Genomic DNA, 19,295 nt, shown 5'->3' with positions numbered 1-19,295 from the left:
CTGGCCTGGGAGCTCGGCTGAGGCTCAGGGTCCGGCGGCGGGACAATGGCTCCGTTGGCACATCCGAGACAAACGCGCCTTGTTGGGCCGGCAGCGGGGGCGCAGCAGTGCGCCCCGGGGCGCTGAATGAGGCTTCTGTGCGCCGGGGGCAGGCGCGGAGGGGCGGGGAGGGGGCCGGGGCCCGGGACGCCCATTGGCCGCGGCGCTGTGGGCCCGGGCAGGGCTGGGCTGGCGTCCGCACCTGGCTGGAGCGGGGGCGGGAGCACGGGCCGAGCCCGGCCTAACCCGGGCGGCGGGTACAACCCGCCGCCTAGTGAGCGCCCGGGCGGCGCGGCCCGGGGCCGACCCTTCACGCCAAGCCCATAAGGACGGGGACAAGGTACGTCCTGGGGGCCCAGCACTCACCACCAGTTAGCGCCCTGCCTCAGTCTACCCCTTGGGGTCCAGGATCGCCTCACTCCATCCCCGGAACTGGGGCTGCGCCCGCCCGCCTCTAAGACCTGAGTGGCATGGGAGCGCCACACTAGCGCTCCAGGGTCTGCATGCCCGTCCTGGCTGACCAAGGGTGGGGAGACTGGGGCCTGGGAGGGCGCAGTAGCTGCTCGCGCTCGGGTTCTTTTCCCGGCTCCCATTTCCAGGGTTTACCCAGTCCCTGGACTTGAGGTGGGTGGGGCTGGAGCTGGGCTGGAGCTCCGAGTTCATTAATGATTAATCTTGGACGTGGCGCCTGAGCCCTGGGAGAGGAGGGAGTTTCCTTCTTTCCATTAGCCCTCCCCAGAAGAGGGGCCGTCAGAGCAGGGCTGGGTGGCAGGGTAAAGGATGGACGCCCTCTGCCTGGGGAAGGCTCTGTCCTGTACCACTGAGGGGGCAAGGCAACCAAAGAAAGGCTTGTGGGTGTGAGACAAAACTCTGGTAGCCAGGGAGTGTCCCAAAGGAAACCCAACTGTTCCCTTGTTTTCTGGCTCATTGCAAAGGAAGGGGGTTCATCTTGGTCTGCCCCCATCCCGTGGTGCCAAGCCAGCTCTTCGGAAACAGCGCAGAGCAAGGCCATGGTCCCTTCCTAATGTCGACCCCCTTCCCACCTGCTTGGAGCTGTTGGGTGCACATCTGGCTGCAGTAACCACACCAGTGGGAGAGAGAGAGGGCGGCAGGCGGGCCTGACAAACCAGATCACCTGAGTTGCTGAGATGACAGGTGCCATGAAAATCCTCAGGAGGACAGTCCAATTGGGAGAATCCAACCTCTTCCTTTAGGAAGAGGTGACCCGAAGCCCAGATAGGGTAAAGCCGTGGGCAGCCCCTCTACTGTTGCACTGTCCTTTGCCCTGTGGAGGAGGCATTTTTACTAATCCTATTATCCAAAGGGGGAAACTGAGGTTCACAGAGATTCAGTGGCTTGCCCAAGGTCATGTAGATCAAATGTGGCTAAACTGACTCCAAATTCAGTGACTTACCCCAGCTCCTTTTTGGGACCCCAGCCTTGCTCAAGATCTGTCTGGCCTTCTGGGGTCCTAGCCTCTATGAGCTGCCGTGGCTGCCCCAAACCCTCAGCTCGAGATCCCAACCCCTTGCCTCCCTAGCTCCCAGCTCTGCCTGACACTCAGGGGCTGGGCAGCTCCTACCCTGGGAACAGAGACAACGGGGCCCTGTTCCCAGCTGCCACCTCAGGCTACTTCCTCCTTGCTTCTCACCCAGGCAGAGCCTTGCCTGAAGGAAGCTCGTGTGGACAAAAGAGCACGCCTGCCTCTGTGCAGCCCCTTGTTTGAGGGGGTGTGGGTCTGATATTTGAGGACATGGGTCCAATGCCCCCTTGTCATCCAGCAAGGGAAGAGTGTGTCTCTCCCACTGGTGGGCTCTAAGGGGCCAAGTGGCCACCCTGGTGAAGAGACATTGCTTTATCTGGGAGCAGGATACACAGATGGCAGAATTCTGGGCATGGTGGCAGGCTCATGCAGGGCGCCTTGCTTGCCTGGGACTGAGTGAGGAATATGGACCATGCCTTTTAGGAGCCCTGTCCTACCCCAGACAGGGAGGGCAGGATGAAGCAGAATGCCCATGGGGGTCAGCGGGCTGGGGCCAGGGGATCGCCCGGTGAGGAATGATGGTTCGCAGAAAGTGGGGTTCCAGAGGAAACCTGCTTTCCTAATCCGCCAGGCCCAGGGCAGAGATGAGGTATGGCTTGGGCACCCCCAGTCTGTGCCCAGACTTCCCGTGGGACCCTAGGCAAGTCCTTCCCTCTCCGTGCCCTAGTTCCCTCAAATGTGAAATTTGGGGGTTAGGACCTTGGGTCTGGAGCAAGGGAAGTCTAAGTGGTTGGATGGGGAGGGTTTCCCTCCCAGGTCTGCCCTGGCCAGTCCTGCCTCTCCTGCCAGGAGGGTCCTACCTATGAGAAGGTCATCACATCTCCATTTGATAGGAAATTGAGGCTCAGAGAGAGCAGGTCACTTGCCCAAGTTTGCCCAGCTGGGGAGTGATGGAGCCCGGATTCACAGCCAAATCCTCTCCAGGGTTGGGGTGGGGCAGTCAGATCCAGGGCACTGTGCCTAGCAGGTACTTTGGGCCTTTTAAAAACCTTTATATTTTACCTGTTTCTATGCAAACAAGTACATGACATTCCTTTTAAAAACATTTCAGTCATGCTAGAAGGTACAGAGAATGATGCTACCAACCCCCACATACTCACCCCCCAGGTTCTCAGTAATTTTGAAGCTAATAAAGGGGATGCACTTCTTCGTTAACCTGGGTTTTGCCATCCTGCAGTTAGAGCTACTTTGGGGTGACTCAAATCTGCCATCAGGAGGGGTGGTGATTTTTGCCTGGACAAAGCATCTTGCTCCTGGTTCTGACTTGGCCATTTAGCCCCTCCGCAAGTTTCTGAGCCTTGGTTGTCCCCCACTGTCACATAAGCTAGCAGGTAGCACTAAGAGTGTCTCTTGAGGTCATAGGTATGATTGCCATTTGGAACTGTAGAAATAGGTGACTGAGCCTCAAGGATCAAAAACTTTTCTGAATCATCAAAGAACATTGCCCTCTTCTTAATGAGCTGCCAGGCCCTGTACCCTGATGCAGCCAAGGGGGAAATGGGAGCAAAATGTCAGGGCTTCTTGGAAGTTCCCACCTGGCTCAACGGTAATGAACCCAACTTGTATCCATAGAATGCATGTTCTATCCCTGGCCTCGCTCAGTGGGTTAAGGATTTGGCATTTCTGTGAGCTGCAGTGTAGATTGCAGACATGGCTTGGATCTGGCATTGCTGTGGCTGTGGCTGTGGCTGGCAGCTGAAGCTCCGATTCCTCCCCTAGCCTGGGAACTTCCATATGCCACAGGTGCAGCCCTAAAAAGGCCAAAAAAAAAAAAAAAAGAGTCCAGCCTTCTAGACAAGTTTGGAGGTGGCCCTGCAAGCCAGCGAACTGAAGTGCCCCTTGGGCGATCTTCCCCATCTCTACTCCAGCACTCCATTCCACCATTCCAGAAGGTCTCAGAGTGAGGAAGCTTCCAGATCCTCCATAGCAGTGCCCCAGCACTCCTGCATGGAGGGCCAACCTCTCCATCTGCACACTTCCAACTGTGCAGCTCACATGTCCCAGCTTCTTTGTCCCTGGCTTCTGCTGCCTCTTCCCTTCTTTAGGACACAGGTTAAAGAGAGGATGGCTTGCCTCTGGTGGTCACTCAGTGAGGTGGGCATGGTTCAGACTAGCTACGGTTCCCTCCTCCTCCAGGCAGCCTGCACTTTTTCAAAATGGAGGTATCTTTATTTTTTATTTTAATTTTTTTCCAAAGTAATACAGAATCTTTGTAAAACAAAATTATATGTGTGAGTATATATTTAGGTGTGTATGTGTGTACACATATGTGTGTATCTAGGTACTTTTCCCTTTATTATATATTATAGACATCATTTTCATGAGTACATAACAAGCCATTGAATGAATGTCATAATATTTTTTAACTTTTTATTTTATTTTGAAATATAGTTGAATTACAATAATGTATTAGTTTCAGGTGTACACAAAGTGATTCAGTTATACATATATCCATTCTTTTTTGGATTCTTTTCCCATGTAGATTATTAGGGAATATACAGTAGAGCTCCCTGTGCTATGCAGTAGGTCCTTGTTGATATCTATTTTATATATAGTAGTGTGTGTGTGTTAATCCCAAACTCCTAATTTATCCCTCCCCCAACTTTTCCCCTCCCCTTTGACAACCATAAGTTTGTTTTCTCTCTGTGAGTCTATTTCTGGTTTTTTGTTTGTTTTTGGCCATGCCCTTGGCCTGTGGAAGTTCCCAGGCCAGGGACTGAACCCTAGATAAGTTAATTTGTATCATTTTTTCTTAGATTCCATGTGTGATATCATATCATATGATATTTGTCTTTCTCTATATGAGTTACTACACTTGGTATGATAATTGCTAGGTCCATCTGTGTTGCTACAAATGGCATTATTTTGTTCCTTTTTATGGGTGAGTAATATTCCATTGTGTATATGTCCACATTTATCCATTCTTCTGTCGATGGACATTTCGGATCCATGTCTTGGCTATTGTAAATAGCTGCAATGAACACTGAAGTGCGTGTTATCTTTTCAAATTATGTTTTTCTCTTGAAAGATATCCAGGAATGGGATTGCTGGATCATACGGTTGTTCTATTTTTAGTTTTTTAAGGAAGCTCCATTCTGTTCTCCATAGTGGCTGCACCAATTTGCATTCCCACCAAAAATGTAAGAAGGCTCCCTTTTCTCCACACTCTCTCCAGCATTTATTGTTTAATGATGGCCATTCTGACCAGTGTAAAGTGATATCTCATAGTTTTGACTCACATTTCTCTAACAATTAGCAATGTTGAGAATCTTTTCATGTGCTTTTTGACCACCTGTACGTCTTCTTTGGAGGAATGTCTATTTAGATTGTCTGACCGCTTTTTGATGTGATTATTTGTTTTTTTGATATTGAGCTACATGAACTATTTGTATATTTTGGAAATTAATCCCTTGTCAGTTGCATGGTTTGTAAACATTTTCTTCTGTCCTTTGGGCTGTCTTTTCATTTTGCTTATGACTTCCCTTGCTGTGCAAAATCCTTTCAGTTTAGTTAGGTCCTGTTTGTTTATTTTTATTTTTGTTTTCATTACTCTAGGAGGTGGATCAGAAAGATATCACTGCTAGAGTTCCCATCATGGCACAGTTGGAAACGAACCCGACTAGGAACCATGAGGTTGTGGGTTTGATCCCTGGCCTCTCTCAGTGGGTTAGGGATCCGGAGTTGCCGTGAGCTGTGGTGTAGATCAAAGGCAAGGCTTGGATCTGACGTTGCTGTGGCTTTGGCATAGGCTGGCGGCTACAGCTCCGATTGGACCCCTAGCCTGGGAACCTCTATATGCCACAGGTGAGGCCCTCAAAAGACAAAAGACAAAAAAAAAAAAAAAGATATCACTGCAATTTATGTCAAAGAATGTCCTGCCTATATTTTCCTATAAGAGTTTTTTATAGTATTCACTCTTATATTTAGGTCTTTAATCCATTTTAAGTTTATTTTTGTATCTGGTGTTAGAGAATGTTCTGATTTCATTCTTTTACATGTATCTGTCCAGTTTTCTCAGCACCACTTTTTTTTTTTTTTTTCCTGTCTTTTTGCCATTTCTTGGGCCGCTCCCGCGGCATATGGGATGTTCCCAGGCTAGGGGTCCAATCGGAGCTGTAGCCACCGGCCTATGCCAGAGCCACAGCAACGCGGGATCCGAGCCGCGTCTGCGACCTACACCACAGCTCATGACAACGCTGGATCGTCAACCCACTGAGCAAGGCCAGGGATTGAACCCACAACCTCGTGGTTCCTAGTCGGATTCGTTAACCACTGCGCCACGACAGGAACTCCCTCAGCACCACTTATTGAAGAGACTGTCTTTTTTCCATTGTATATTCTTGCCTCCTTGTTGTAGATTAATTGACTATAGGTGCATGGGTTTATTTCTGGGCTTTCTATCCTGTTCCCTTGATCTCTAGTTCTGTTTTTGTGCCAGTACCATACTGTAGCTTTGTAGCTGTAAGTTTGAAGTCATGAATCCTGATTCCTACAACTTCGTTTTTCTTTCTCAGGATTTTTTGGTTTGTCACTTTTTTTTTTTTTTTTTTTGTCTTTTTAGGGCCACACCTGCAGCACATGGAGGTTCCCAGGCTAGGGGTCCAATCGGAGCTGTTGCTGCCAGCCTATGCCAGAGCCATAGCAATGCCAGATCCAAGCCACGTCTGCGACCTACACCACAGCTCACGGCGACGCCGGATCCTCAACCCACTGAGCGAGGCCGGGGATCGAACCCACAACCTCATGGTTCCTAGTTGGATTCGTTTCAACAGGGCATGATGGGAACTCCCTGTCACATAACATTTTTAACTGTGCCTTATTGTTGGACATATAAATTGTTCCTACTTTCCCCCTTTTCTAAATAATACCGCAATGAACATCTTTGGGCTCTAGCTCAGATCTCTTGTTAGATTTTCTTCTTTGAACAAATTCCCACAGGTGTAAGTGCTGGGTCTGAGGATGGGCACTTTTAGAACTGAAACAGTTGCTGTCAGATATGCACTCTGTGCATTGTAGGGAGTCTTTCCGCTCTACTCTTAAAGCCTCCTTCATTGTCCCCATGAGATTCCCTTCCAGGCACAGGAAATAGCCCTATGACACCCTCACTTCCCCACCTTCTCTGCCAGAGCCCTGTTCCTATGTGTGCCCACTGAAAAAATAGCATGGACGCCCATCAGTCAGGAATGGTTCACAGGAGCAGTGGTTCCCCAGAATGTTCTGTAGCCCTTCTCCAAAGGGCTTTGGAGGCCCTTTATCTATATCTCCTTGGGGGGCTCTCTCTCTCCCTGTTCCCATGAGTGCAGGGGTCCTCTTCCTCACCCTTTCCCTGGGGAATCCATCTCCTCCTCTGGCCTCAGTGCCCCCCTCTGTGCCCATGGCCTCCAACCTCCCTCCCCCAAGACCTCCCTCTTGTGCTCTAAGCAGGAGCTCCTACCACTCTTTGCACCTTCTAGGTGCATCCCACACGTTGTCCCCCTCACACCTCCTCCCCTAGCCTCTCCTACTCAGGGGCTAGCTCCACCCCCAGCCAGCTGGTCACCCCAGTAGGTGAATAGTAGAATCCCTTCCCTTCTCCACACCCAGTCACCCACCAAACACTGTCAATGGTGTGACCTACAGACAGTTCCAATCCATTCCTAGCCTTCTTTGTCCAGTTCCCTTCACACCTGGGCAGCTGTAACAACCACAGTCTAGGTCTGCCTGCTTCTCCCACTCGGTCCCCACCCCTACAGTTCATCCTCTGTCCAGCAGCCTGATATAAATCCCATCTCCTCACTCCTCTGCAGAAGACTCTCCCAGGGCTCCCCACTGCCCACAGAATCCAGGCCAGATCTTAGCATGCTTCCTGATGCCTGAATGTCCTGACCCTGCCTCCTTTCTGGCTATGCAGCTAGTCTCCTTTGTCCACCCAACCTCTGACATGCACATGTGCTAGACCCTCCAGCCAGGCTGAACATTTGTTAGTTTTTCAATTGCCCTGGGCTTTCGCACATGCTTTTCTCTCTGCTCGGCTTATTCTAGGGTAATAGGTACACTCGTTAATGCTAGCTGCTGTAACAGATAAGCCCCAAGTTTTAAAACGCTTAACACAACAGCAATTTACTTGTCATTTTCCTTAAGTCCAATCAGGTGTTTGGTGAGCAGGGAGGCAGAAACCCAGGTTCTGCCCATCTCACTGCCCGCTCACCTTCTGATCCTGAGACAGCCCCATTCATCTAGCAGAAGGGAAAGGAGACCCCAGAGAAGATCTGCCCACTTCACAGCATCAGCTGTCATCCTGCTCATATTCCGTTGGTCAGAGTTCAGTCACTTGAGGACGCTGGACTGCAAGGGAGGATGGGAAATGTAGTTTAGCCATATAACCAGGGAAAAAGGGAACTAACTGCCTTTGGAAATTGGAAAACAGCAGCTTCTGCCACTGGAGTCCTCTACCCTAGGAAATCTCCCTGGCCACGCCCCTCGCACCTCGCAGGCTGGATCCGGTGTTCTCTCTGCGCTGCAGGACGCCCCGCCCATGTGTCCTCCATCTCAGCACCTGCAGCTCTCTCCTTGCTCCTCTCTCAGCCCCAGCGCTGAGACCCCGAACTCCATGCATTATGCCCCCCAGTGCTAGTAGGTACTGTGCAGGTGCTCAGTAAATACCTAAGGGACAGATCTATTTAAAACTCATTGTGGGAGTTCTCTCTGTGGTGCAGTGGGTTAATGATATGGCTTGTTTCTATAGAAGTACTAGTTTGATCCCCAGTGCAGTGGGTTAAAGGATCTGGCCTTGCAGCAGATGTTGCTGCTCTGGCTTGGATTCCATCCCTGGTCCAGGAACCTACATTTGCTGCAAGTGAGGCAAAAAGAAAAAAAAAATCAACAAACACCTCATTGTGATCACAAGAAGACGTCCAGAATCTATTGATATCTAGGGGGGAAAGCAAGTTAAAAACAAAATGTGCTCTCCAACAGAGACCCCTTCCATCATCTCTCTGGACTGAGAGAAAAAAATGTGAGGAGGCTTGTGCTGAAGCTTTAAGGGTGCTGACCTCTGGGGATGGAGCTCTTTTCACTATCCTTTTTGTATTTTAACGTAATTTTCTGAACTTATTTTTTTCAGGGAGCATGTGCTGCTTCTACAATTAAAAAATTTTTTTTCAGTGGGGGGCAGAACTGGACCCCATGTCATTGATACTTGGGAGAAGAGACCCCTCTGGCAGGGCTGGAGGCACAGGTTCTGTAATCAGTGCTCCCACTTGGCTTCACATGGCTCTTTTTTTAAGATTTATTTAAGTATAGTGGATTTACAATGTCGTGTTAGTTTCTGGCATACAGCAAAGTGATTCGGTTATACACATATATGTGTATTCTTTTTCATATTCTTTTCCATTATGGTTAATTACAGGATATTGAATATAATTCCCTATGCTATACACTACCACCTTGCTCTTTATCCATTCGATATATAATAGTTGCAACCTTCTAATCCCAAACACATCTTACTTTAGAAAATGCTTAATGAGAGAGATGCTTTTATTCAGGTGTTTTCTTCATGCTTCCCAAAGCTGCTCACCAAATATATCACAAATCAGGGTAGTGTTTCATATCATAGCTTTTAATTTATTTATTTATTTATTTTTAGTCTTTTTAAAGGCACACCCACGACATATGGAAGTTCCCAGGCTAGGGATCGAATTAGAGCTCTAGCTGCTGGCTATGCCACAGCCATAGCAATGCGGGATCCTTAACCCCTGAGGGAGGCCAGGGATTAAACCCCAGTCCTTATGGATACTAGTTGGGTTTGCTACCAGTGAGCCATGACAGGAACTCCCTCATATCATAGCTTTTGATGAAAGCAGTAAAAAGAGCTAAAGTGCTTGAGATATTTTTTTTTGAGATACTTTTAAAAACACAGTAATGGATTCACATTTCCTCTTAATTACTGTATCAACATTCTGTTGTTTCTTGAATTGCCCTTGTCTCAGATGTTAAACTCTCTTGATCTATTAAGTTGTTGTGTTGTAATTGAGATAAAGGAGGAATTTCCTTTGCATCAACGCCAATTGGTTTATCAATATCTTGTACCATTTACATTTTAAACTGAATGCCTGGGAGTTCCCTTGGTAGTGCAATGGGTCAGGCGCTGTCACTGCTGTGGCTGAGGTCAAAGCTGTGGCATGAGTTTGATCCTGGCCCTGGATCTTCTGCATGCCGTGGGCAAGGCCAAAACAACAACAACAAAACTGAATGTCTGTAAGATGGTAAAGAATAGCTCTACAAACCCTTAATAAAACTGGTAGCAGGAATATAGGAGGCTGTTCAGAGTGTTGTATCTGTTTTGTAGCCAATTTTAGGCTGTGGGCCACTTATCATAATTGCTGGTTACTAGTAATTTGTTTCATGTCCATCCTCTGGACTAATTTTATGGAAGAGGAAAACATAAATTTCTGGAATCAAAACTGCATACAAAATTAGTTGGACAATAGGATTAGAGCATTAGTATACATTTGCATCTTTAGAATTTTATCTTCATTTTTCTGGACATAAAGTGATATATCATAAAAAAATAAAAGCCTAGGTTACACCGTGCTGAAATCTCCCTCTATCTTTGCCAGTTTATTTTATATTCTGCTTCTTACTTTGTGTTTCACTGGATCAGAATGTTCCTTAGGCATCCTTTAGCTTTCCTCCAATAATTTTCTTAGCAAAACTCTTATTAGATGATCATTTGCCATGCTAAAATGAAGTTTTTGAACAATAAGTGCTTGTGGAATCTAACTCCAAAGGCCAGCTAATAAAGAAGAGTATGAAAATTAGTCAAATCAAATGAATTGAATAAAATATATACAATGAGATGTATACATTGGCTATGAGAGTAGGTTTATTATCAAAGAGAAAAGTGATAAAATTGCAAATAGAAATATTAAGAGCAGAAGCAGTAAACAGATTTTCCCTTATTGTTGGCCTTGATCCACTATAAAAACAATATTTAGAAATATGAAACTTTTGATGTTTAACTTTTCCAAAACTCTCTCCATATTACTTTTACTGATATATATACGTGTGTGTGTGTGTGTGTAAAGAAAATATTTATGAGGCTCTTCTTTACTAGCTTCCCACTTTTCCTCCGTCTAATAACTTGCTCAAGACCCTGCACTCCACTATCACCTGGATGAAGTTCTTATCCCCATGTGACACTGGGCTTGTCACTTCCCCTCCTGGAGCCTCAGCTTCCTCATCTATATTAAAAGGGGGCAGATAACAAAGGCTCCCTGCAAAGATTATGAGCGTGCGTGCGTGCGTGCATGCGTGCGTGAAGCTCCTGTAGCTCCTTCTGAGCACAGAACTGGACTCTGGTCCAGAGTCCAACCTCATAAACCACCGTGCCTGCTATTTGATGTCAGCTCTGCCCTCACTCACACCCATGCATCAGTCTTCAAGCTAGCTCAGCCCAGAAAAGATAGAACACCTCTACCCCATGCCCTGGACCTGGCACTCTCTGGATTCAGCACTCAGAAAAGATCAGGACTCTGTACCTTCCCTGTGTTGTGGGTGCTTGGCCGGGTGCTCCCTGGATGGGCAGGGAAAGAGCACTCAGATAACAATGTCAGAGCCCTGCCACTCCCTGAGAGGTGCTCTGTTGGGATAAATGACCATCATAGTAGTGGTGATTAATAATTGATGGTGATACCTGGGTCTCTAGAGCCCCATGCCTGGGCCATGGTGGGGGCCCTGGGCATCAGTGCTGAAGGAAGGATGTGGGGGCTTCTGGGCACCCTCTGTCCATGGTCAACCAAGGACTGACCAGCTGGAGATTCTAGTGGAGATTCTAGTGTCTGGGCTGAACCCGGGGGCCCTTAGAACTGCCCTTTCCTACCGAGACCTTGGGAAAGATCAGCATTTCTGATCAGCCCAAATCCCTCGAGGCTGGTCCAAGCTGTCCTGGGCCACAATCTCTCATACAGGATGGGGGCAGGACAGGCAGGATTCCATACTATACTTCTTTGATGAAGGACTTGGAGCTCAGAGAGGTGAAATGTCATCAGACTCATCCTCCCAGCCCTGGCCAGGTACGCTGCCTCCAGGAAGCCTTCCAGGCCGAGTTGCTTATGCTCTGGGCTCTCACAGATTTTAGACAAACTTTGGTCTCAGGTTGTGTCTTGGCATCTTTAAGCCCTAGAGTTTGGCAAATCCTCATTTAGACTCTGGTTCTGTCTGCCCTGTGCCAACTGTGTGACCTTGGACAGGTGAATTCACCGCTCTGAGCCTTTACCTGGGAATCGGCTGACGGTGGAGCTTGACTCACAGGGCAGCTGTGAGACTTAAATGAGATGTGATTGGAGAAGCAATTAGCCTCCCCACCCCACCTGCCTCCCTGTTCCTCCTGTGGCCTTCTAGTCTGTCCCAGGCTCTCTGCAGGGCTCTGCGGCTGCCTGTGTCCTTGGTGCAAGGACACCCAGAATCTTGCTGAACCCTTGGATGAAGAAGCTGCTCGGCTGCTGAGGTCCAGAGAGGGTCAGGGACCACCCAGGGCACTGGGCCAGGGCAGCACCTGCAGGGTACAGGGACATGCCACCTGCTATCCCTAGGGAGGGAAACTCATGAATATTCACACTCGCTGGAGCATGAGGGAGCCAGCCAGCACACTCCTGGGTGTCATTGGAGCGTTCCTGTTTCCCAGTGACCGCAGAGGCAGGCTGGGAGTCAGAAGTGGCTCAGGCAAGGAAAGGAGAGGGGCAACCAGACACGGCCCGAGGTGAGTGTGTCTTCCTTTGCCCCCGGAGCAAGGGGTTCCTGGGGGAGCAGGGGTCCCTGGGACTGAGGCCTGCTCAGTGGTGGTGCTCTGGGTCAGAAGGTTCACTATCCTGGGCTCCATTTCCCTTTGTGCACGCTGTGGGGGATGGGTCCCCTTTCTCCTTCATTCTCTGGAAGGTGCTGGTCCAACCAAACGGGACTGCCAGGCCCAGCCTGGAGCCAGCCACTTGCACAGATGGAGGGAGATGTAGCTCGGGTAACCCAGAAGGACAGGAATAGATAGAGTGGGCTAAGGAGGGGATCCCATCTGCCCTGAGTGCCTGTGGCTTTTGCCACCTAAGGGAGAGGAAACTCAGGTTCTAGTACTGTCCTTGCTACTGCTTGACCTTGATAGTGGCTCTGCCCTCTCTGAGCCTCAGCCTTCCTGCTGCACCATTTTCCAGACCAGAGGCTGTGAGACTCAGGCATGCTGAGACTGTCCTCAGTAACCCATGGCTTAGACCTGGGACCGTCAGCTGCCTGTGATCCTTGGCCTTCTGTGATGGAATATCCAGCTGTGCACCCCTTCCTTCGCATGGGCTTGGGCTCAGCCTGGGACCTACCCGGCAGAGGCTGCCATGGACAAGCAGGAAGATGAACACTGGAGGCCAACAGACCTGAGCTTGAATCCCAGCCCTGCCCCCTGCATTGTGACCCTGAGCAAGTCTCATCACCTCCCAGAGCCTGTTTCCCCATCTGCAAAATGGGGATGACAGTGAGGTCAGACTCCCAGGATAGTCAGTAAAATGCTCTGGAGAAGCCCCCATCCCAGGGCCTGTCTTGTAACAGGGGCTTAAAAGTGAAACCAGAGGGTGGGACAGTCCAGGGAGGGCCCAGCACCTGGCCGAATCCAGATGGGTTTGAGGAAGCCAAAGTGGGGAATGCACAAATGAATGAGTGAAACAGTTATGGGGGGTGGGGGTGGCCCTCGTGCGGCCAGGAGGAGCCTGATTGGTGGTTCTGGGAGGCTGGTCTGCCCCCTGCTGCCTGACCTCCACTCAGATCCTTCACCAGTAGCCTTTCAGAGTTCCGGAAGGTGCCCTGGTGAGTGGGGCTCCTGGGACAGGAGTGGGACCTGGGGGGCTTCAGAGAGCAGGAATCTAAACCCCTCCCTGTTTTAAAGTCAGAGTAACCGAGGCCTCAGGGTTTGGGCTCGAGTCTGAGGCTCTGGCCTGGCCCAGGGATCTGCCCTGCTTTCTGCTGGGACTCCACAGAACAGGAGGCTGAAGGGGGCACTTGAGGCAGGGGACAGGTTTGGGCTTGGTGCAGAGGGAGACAGCCACTCCTCGTCCAGGGGGGCCCACCCTGAGGGCAGCAAAGACAGGAACCCAGAGCAGGACTCTTTGAGTGATAACTCTGCACTAGTTGCTTTGCCACCTCAGGAAGAGCCAGGCAGGGGGGCTACCAGCTTCCCCATTTTACAGATGAGAAACTGAGGGTACAAGGGGTTCCTGTGATTGAAACACAGGCCTGAGGCTCTAGGTCAACACCCCCCTCTCCTGAGGTCACTGCGTGACCAGACCGTGACCAGACCATCACTAGTTGACTTTCAAGCTTTATTATTGAAATACAGAAAATACATTTTATTGCCTTATTCTGCTTAAAAAGTAATACATGCTCCTTAAAAAAATGCAACCCTCAGAGTTCCCACTCTGGCTCAGTGGTTGACGAGTCCGACTAGGAACCATGAGGTTGAGGGTTCGATCCCTGGCCTCACTCAGTGGGTTGAGGATCCTTCATTGCCATGAGCTGTGGTGTAACTTGTAGACACGGCTCGTATCCCTCGTTGCTGTGGCTCTGGCATAGGCCAGTGGCTCCATCTCCGATTAGACCCCTAGCCTGGGAACCTCCATATGCCGCAGGTGCAGCCCTAGAAAAGCAAAAAGCAAAAAAAAAAAAAAAAAAAGCAACCCTTACAGAAATGCATCATAGAGAAAAATATTCCCTTATATACCCTCCCCCAGCTACACAAAAGGCACCAGTGTTAAAACTTAAGCTATAGCCTTCTTTCTGGGCCTATGTATATTTACCTATTGCATATATGGATTTGGGGGTATAGTGTTGCAGAACTTGCTTTTTCGCATTAGTAGATCTGGTGTGTTTTTGGGCCAGTCCACTCAGCTCCACCTTTGTTTTGTTTTATTTAGCAGGTATAGGTCCCTCCATCTGGGGGTGGGCTTGGTTGTGTAACAGGCCCCTGCTGATGGTCACTGAAGTTTTTTCTAACTTTTTTCTACCTCTGACCAAGCTGCCATGTCATCCTTGCATGCGTGGCTTTGTCCAAGTGTTTCTGTAGAATAGCTGAAATTGGGAGAGGTTGTACCTTCCTCCTTTGACAGAAATGCCTTCTAGAAATACTCTCCTACACTCTCTTCCACCCCTAACCCTTACCATTGCCCACCAAGGATGAACAGAGAGATATATGTCATTGTCACCAGGGAAGCCAAATCCCTTTTTGTATAGTTCCTTCCTCTGCAAATTGCTTCTTCATGTCCTTTCTTGTGAGGAGAAGTTTCTAGATTATAAGCAGAGCACTCAGGGACTGGTCAGGTAGGCCTGGAAGGCCCCTTCTGCGGGAAAGGTCTGGGGGTGCCTCTGGTCACTTCTCTAGGGAGAAGTCTGTGGAGTCCTCTTCCAGGATAACTGGCTGGCCTCTGGCCTCAGGGACAGTGGTGACATGCCATGCGTGCGATCATGGGGTAGCCTGTGTGGCTCTCATGGCCTCAGGGGCTCAGGGCCCAGTGCAGCATGCATTGCAACAGCAGTGGAAAGTTTTGGGCCTTGGCCTTGCAACTAAGGGGAGGTGGGGAGGCCCCCAAGTCCTAGCTTTCTCCTGGCCCCCCATCAGCCCAAACTGCCCCCATTACAGCTCAGGCCTCAGCCCCCCACTGACAGGATTTTCACAGACCCAAAACTAAAACCAAACAAAAATTCAGGACATTCAGTTAAATCTGATTTTCAGATAAACATTGAAAACATTTTAGGGTAAGTATATCCCACGCAATATTTTATCTTTTTGTCATTTCTTGGGCCGCTCCCGCGGCATATGGAGGTTCCCAGGCTAGGGGTCTAATCGGAGTTGTAGCTGCCAGCCTGCACCAGAGCCAGAGCAACGCAGGATCCGAGCCGCGTCTTTGACCTACACCACAGCTCACGGCGATGCTGGATCGTTAACCCACTGAGCAAGGCCAGGGATCGAACCCGAAACCTCATGGCTGCTAGTCGGATTCATTAACCACTGCGCCACGACAGGAACTCCCATGCAATATTTTAGATGCATTTATACTAAAAAAGTTTAATTTGTTTATCTGAAATTCAGATCTACCTGGGTAACTGTGCCTGCCAGCAGCTGGAGAAGTGGTAGGTGTGTGGGCAGAGGTCTGGCTGGCTGTGTGATCTGGGTTCTCTCCTTTCTCACTCTGGGCCTCAGTTTCTCTGGCTCCTCTACAGACCCCATGAGCACAAGGGCCAGTGAGGAGAGATAAGGAGCCTCGGCCCCTCACTGGGCAGCTGGGCTGGCTGGGCCTTCTGAAAGGTGAGGGATTCAGGCCCCAGGCCCCTGATAATCCTGGCCCCAGGCCTGGGGGTTGGGGTGGGGTGAAGAGAGCACTGGGAAAGGTTCTGCTATTGCTTTTTACTTAGAAGATTATTTCCTTCTGAAGCCCAAAAAGTACAGAAAATAAACACGAACACCCACGTAGCTACCACTCAGCTTAAAAATGAAAACTGAGAGAGTTCCCATCATGGCTCAGCAGTAACAAACCGGACTAATGTCCATGAGGATACAGGTTCGATCCCTGGCCTTGCTCAGTGGGTTGGGGAATCCGGCATTGCCGCGAGCTGCGGCGTAGGTTGCGGGTGCGGTTTGGATCCCGCATTGCTGTGGCTGGGGTATAGGCTGGCAGCTGCAGCTCCAATTCCATCCCTAGCCTGGAAACTTCCATATGCTATAGGTACAGCCCTAAAAAGAAAAAGAAGAAAAAAAAACTGAACAAGGCAGCAGAGCCTGCTCCCTGCCTCACTCCCCAGCTTCACTCTGCCCTGGCTTCACCCACCGTGTCCATTTGCAACCCAGTCTCTCTCTGTCCCTGTCTGGACCTGCTGGGGGGTTGGTGGCCATGGAGCTGGCAAAGGCAGGTCCGATGTTGAAGGCTGTCTCTCAACCAGCCAGGCCTGGCTGGGATGGCCTCCTAACGCTTGCCCTGCTCTGTAACCCCCACAGGTGTCTGAGATGCTGCTACCGCAGAAGCGCTGGGAGTCCATGGCCAAGGGACTGGTGCTGGGAGCACTCTTCACCAGCTTCCTGCTGCTGCTGTACTCCTATGCCGTCCCCCCACTGCACGGTGGCCTGGCCTCCACGTGAGTGACCCTGGTGGGCAGCCTGGGGGTGGGGGTGGGGGTGGGAGAGGGATGGCACCCAATCACTTGATTACACTGCCTCTTAGGTGGCCACTGTGTGTCCTGTGTCACACTGCCGGGCAGAAGTCCCACTACATTGTGAAACCCTGGGCCTCAGTGTCCTCATCTGTGAAATGGGGGTAATAACAGAGCCTGTCAGGGAGGCTAAGAATCAAATAACACCATCTGGGAACAGGGCTTAGAGTCTCAACATCTGAGGATCCAGTGGGGCCAGGAGGTGGGGATGACCTGTCCAGGAGCACTCAGCTGGCTCAAGGCTTCAAACTGGGGTCTGTCTGCCTCCAAGCCTGGCTCCTAACCACAAGGCCATCCCACCTCCCCACAGGGTAGTTCCACCCAGGCCTGGTACAGCCTGTGCCCTTGGAGGTATTAAGGCCTTAGTTGAGCATGAAGTTGAACTACAGGAAACTGCCAATAACTGACAATTTTGGGTCTGCAGAGTTTCAGAGGTCCAATCTAATGCTAATTCATGATAGATGTACATCACAGTAGCCACAAATGAGACTTGTTATCGTCCTCACAGCAACACCACAAATAGGGCCTGTTATTGTCCCCATTTCATAGATGAGCAAACTGAGGCCAGAGAGGCCAAACCAGTGGCCTTAGGCCTTGCAGCTGCCCGCTTGGTCCCTGAGCTTCCCTGCTGCTGCCATCCCCAGCTGCCCCACTATCTAGACCCGCCGGTGGGGTAGAGGGAGGCTGCGGTGTCGAGTCCTGAGGCTCTGCCATTGCTCCATCCCAGCAGGACCCCTGAGGACGCAGCACCCTGCTCCCCGGCCCCAAGTGAGCCAGAGGCCGCGATCCCCGCCAATGGCTCAGCCGGAAGCTGCCAGCCGCGGCGCGACATTGTGTTCATGAAGACGCACAAGACCGCCAGCAGCACTCTGCTCAACATCCTGTTCCGCTTCGGACAGAAGCACGGGCTCAAGTTTGCCTTCCCCAATGGCCGAAATGACTTCGACTACCCGGCCTTCTTCGCGCGCAGCCTGGTGCAGGACTACCGGCCCGGGGCCTGCTTCAACATCATCTGCAACCACATGCGCTTCCACTACGACGAGGTTCGCGGCCTGGTACCGCCCAACGCCACCTTCATCACTGTGCTGCGCGACCCCGCCCGCCTCTTCGAGTCCTCCTTCCACTACTTCGGCTCCGTGGTGCCCTTCACCTGGAAGCTCTCGAGCCAAGACAAGCTGGCCGAGTTTCTACAGGACCCCGACCGCTACTACGACCCCAATGGCTACAACGCTCACTACCTCCGCAACCTGCTCTTCTTTGACCTGGGCTACGACAGCAGCCTGGACCCCGGCAGCCCGCAGGTGCAAGAGCACATCCTGGAGGTGGAGCGCCGCTTCCACCTGGTGCTGCTGCAGGAGTATTTTGACGAGTCGCTGGTGCTGCTCAAGGACCTGCTGTGCTGGGAGCTGGAGGACGTGCTCTACTTCAAGCTAAACGCCCGCCGCGCCTCAGCCGTGCCGCGCCTCTCTGGCGAGCTGTACCGGCGCGCCACCGACTGGAACGTGCTGGACGCCCGCCTCTACCGCCACTTCAACACCAGCTTCTGGCGCAAGGTGGAGGCGTTCGGCCGGGAGCGCATGGCCCGAGAGGTGGCCGCCCTGCGACGCGCCAACGAGCGCATGCGCCGCATCTGCATCGACGGCGGCCACGCGGTGGACGCGGCCGCCATTCAGGACTCGGCCATGCAGCCCTGGCAGCCGCTGGGCGCGAAGTCCATCCTGGGCTACAACCTCAAGAAGAGCATTGGGCAGCGGCACGCGCAGCTCTGTCGGCGCATGCTCACGCCCGAGATCCAGTACCTGATGGACCTGGGCGTCAACCTGTGGGTCACCAAGCTCTGGAAGTTCATCCGGGACTTTCTGCAGTGGTGACGCCCACCCACTGAGGAGGGGTGGGCAGGGGCCCGCTGGCCACCTCCGCGGCCCTCCTGGTGCCACCCCAGTCCCTGGGGTGAGGTGGGGCTGCTGCAGGGGTGCAACCAGCCAGGACTGGGCCTGCTGCACACAGGGCCCAATCGAGATCAGTATTTGACTAATTATAGTTTTTTAAATTAAATCCCCTTCCCTCCAAAAAAGATTGTTCTATTTGCAGTCTCCCCTTAAAGGGGAGACATCAGAAGTAAAATAATTTGATGTGTTTTTGTTAATCAGCCTCAGTGGTGCTGACTGGCGCGGCCCTGGTGGGAGGTGACTGACTGGTGGGGGTTGGGGGACCCCAAGGGAGCATGATGGATACGTGTGTGTGTGTGTAACTTGGTACACAGCCCAGTGGTGTGGCAGGGTTTGGTGTCTGTCACATGCAGGAGCCCTGTGTGGTTGAAGAACTCCCATCAGCTACCAAGACCTGAAAGATGGTGTGTGTGTGTGTGTGTGTGTGTGTGTGTTTGAGAGATGGGGGTGGGGGGTCGGGGAGGTGGAGGCATTTGGTGGAGCACTGAGCAGCAGGCCCTGGCCCAGGCTAAGAGTTCCTTGTGCAATCTCATTAATCTTCACAATAACCCTTT

General features: G+C 51.1%; 1 protein-coding gene across 4 annotated transcripts; it reads left to right on the top strand.

Annotated features, from left to right (window-relative positions):
* Positions 1-207: 207 nt before the first annotated feature.
* Positions 208-18,938, top strand: GAL3ST1 (galactose-3-O-sulfotransferase 1). Of its 4 annotated transcripts, none has more exons than XM_005670824.3 (3): positions 208-379; positions 16,581-16,717; positions 17,520-18,938. In XM_005670824.3, exons 2-3 carry the CDS (start codon positions 16,590-16,592, stop codon positions 18,661-18,663), a joined length of 1,272 nt encoding a protein of 423 aa, XP_005670881.1. In that variant the 5' UTR covers positions 208-379; positions 16,581-16,589; the 3' UTR covers positions 18,664-18,938.
* The last annotated feature ends 357 nt before the right edge of the window (positions 18,939-19,295 follow it).

Source organism: Sus scrofa, chromosome 14, assembly GCF_054392235.1.
Source record: "Sus scrofa isolate SSC_HxYL_T2T_F1_AM1 chromosome 14, Sscrofa_HxYL_maternal_Yorkshire_Landrace_v2.0, whole genome shotgun sequence".
NCBI lineage: Eukaryota > Metazoa > Chordata > Mammalia > Artiodactyla > Suidae > Sus > Sus scrofa.
Note: the sequence above shows the minus strand (reverse complement) of the source record. Positions and strands in the feature narration are given on the sequence as shown.

What these genes read in the sequence shown, in the direction of transcription:
- GAL3ST1 (XM_005670824.3), top strand. Translation starts at nt 16,590, where the DNA reads ATGCTGCTACCGCAGAAGCGCTGGGAGTCCATGGCCAAGGGACTGGTG. An exon ending in CACGGTGGCCTGGCCTCCAC is followed by an intron (nt 16,718 to 17,519) that starts GTGAGTGACCCT and finishes GCTCCATCCCAG; the next exon opens with CAGGACCCCTGAGGACGCAG.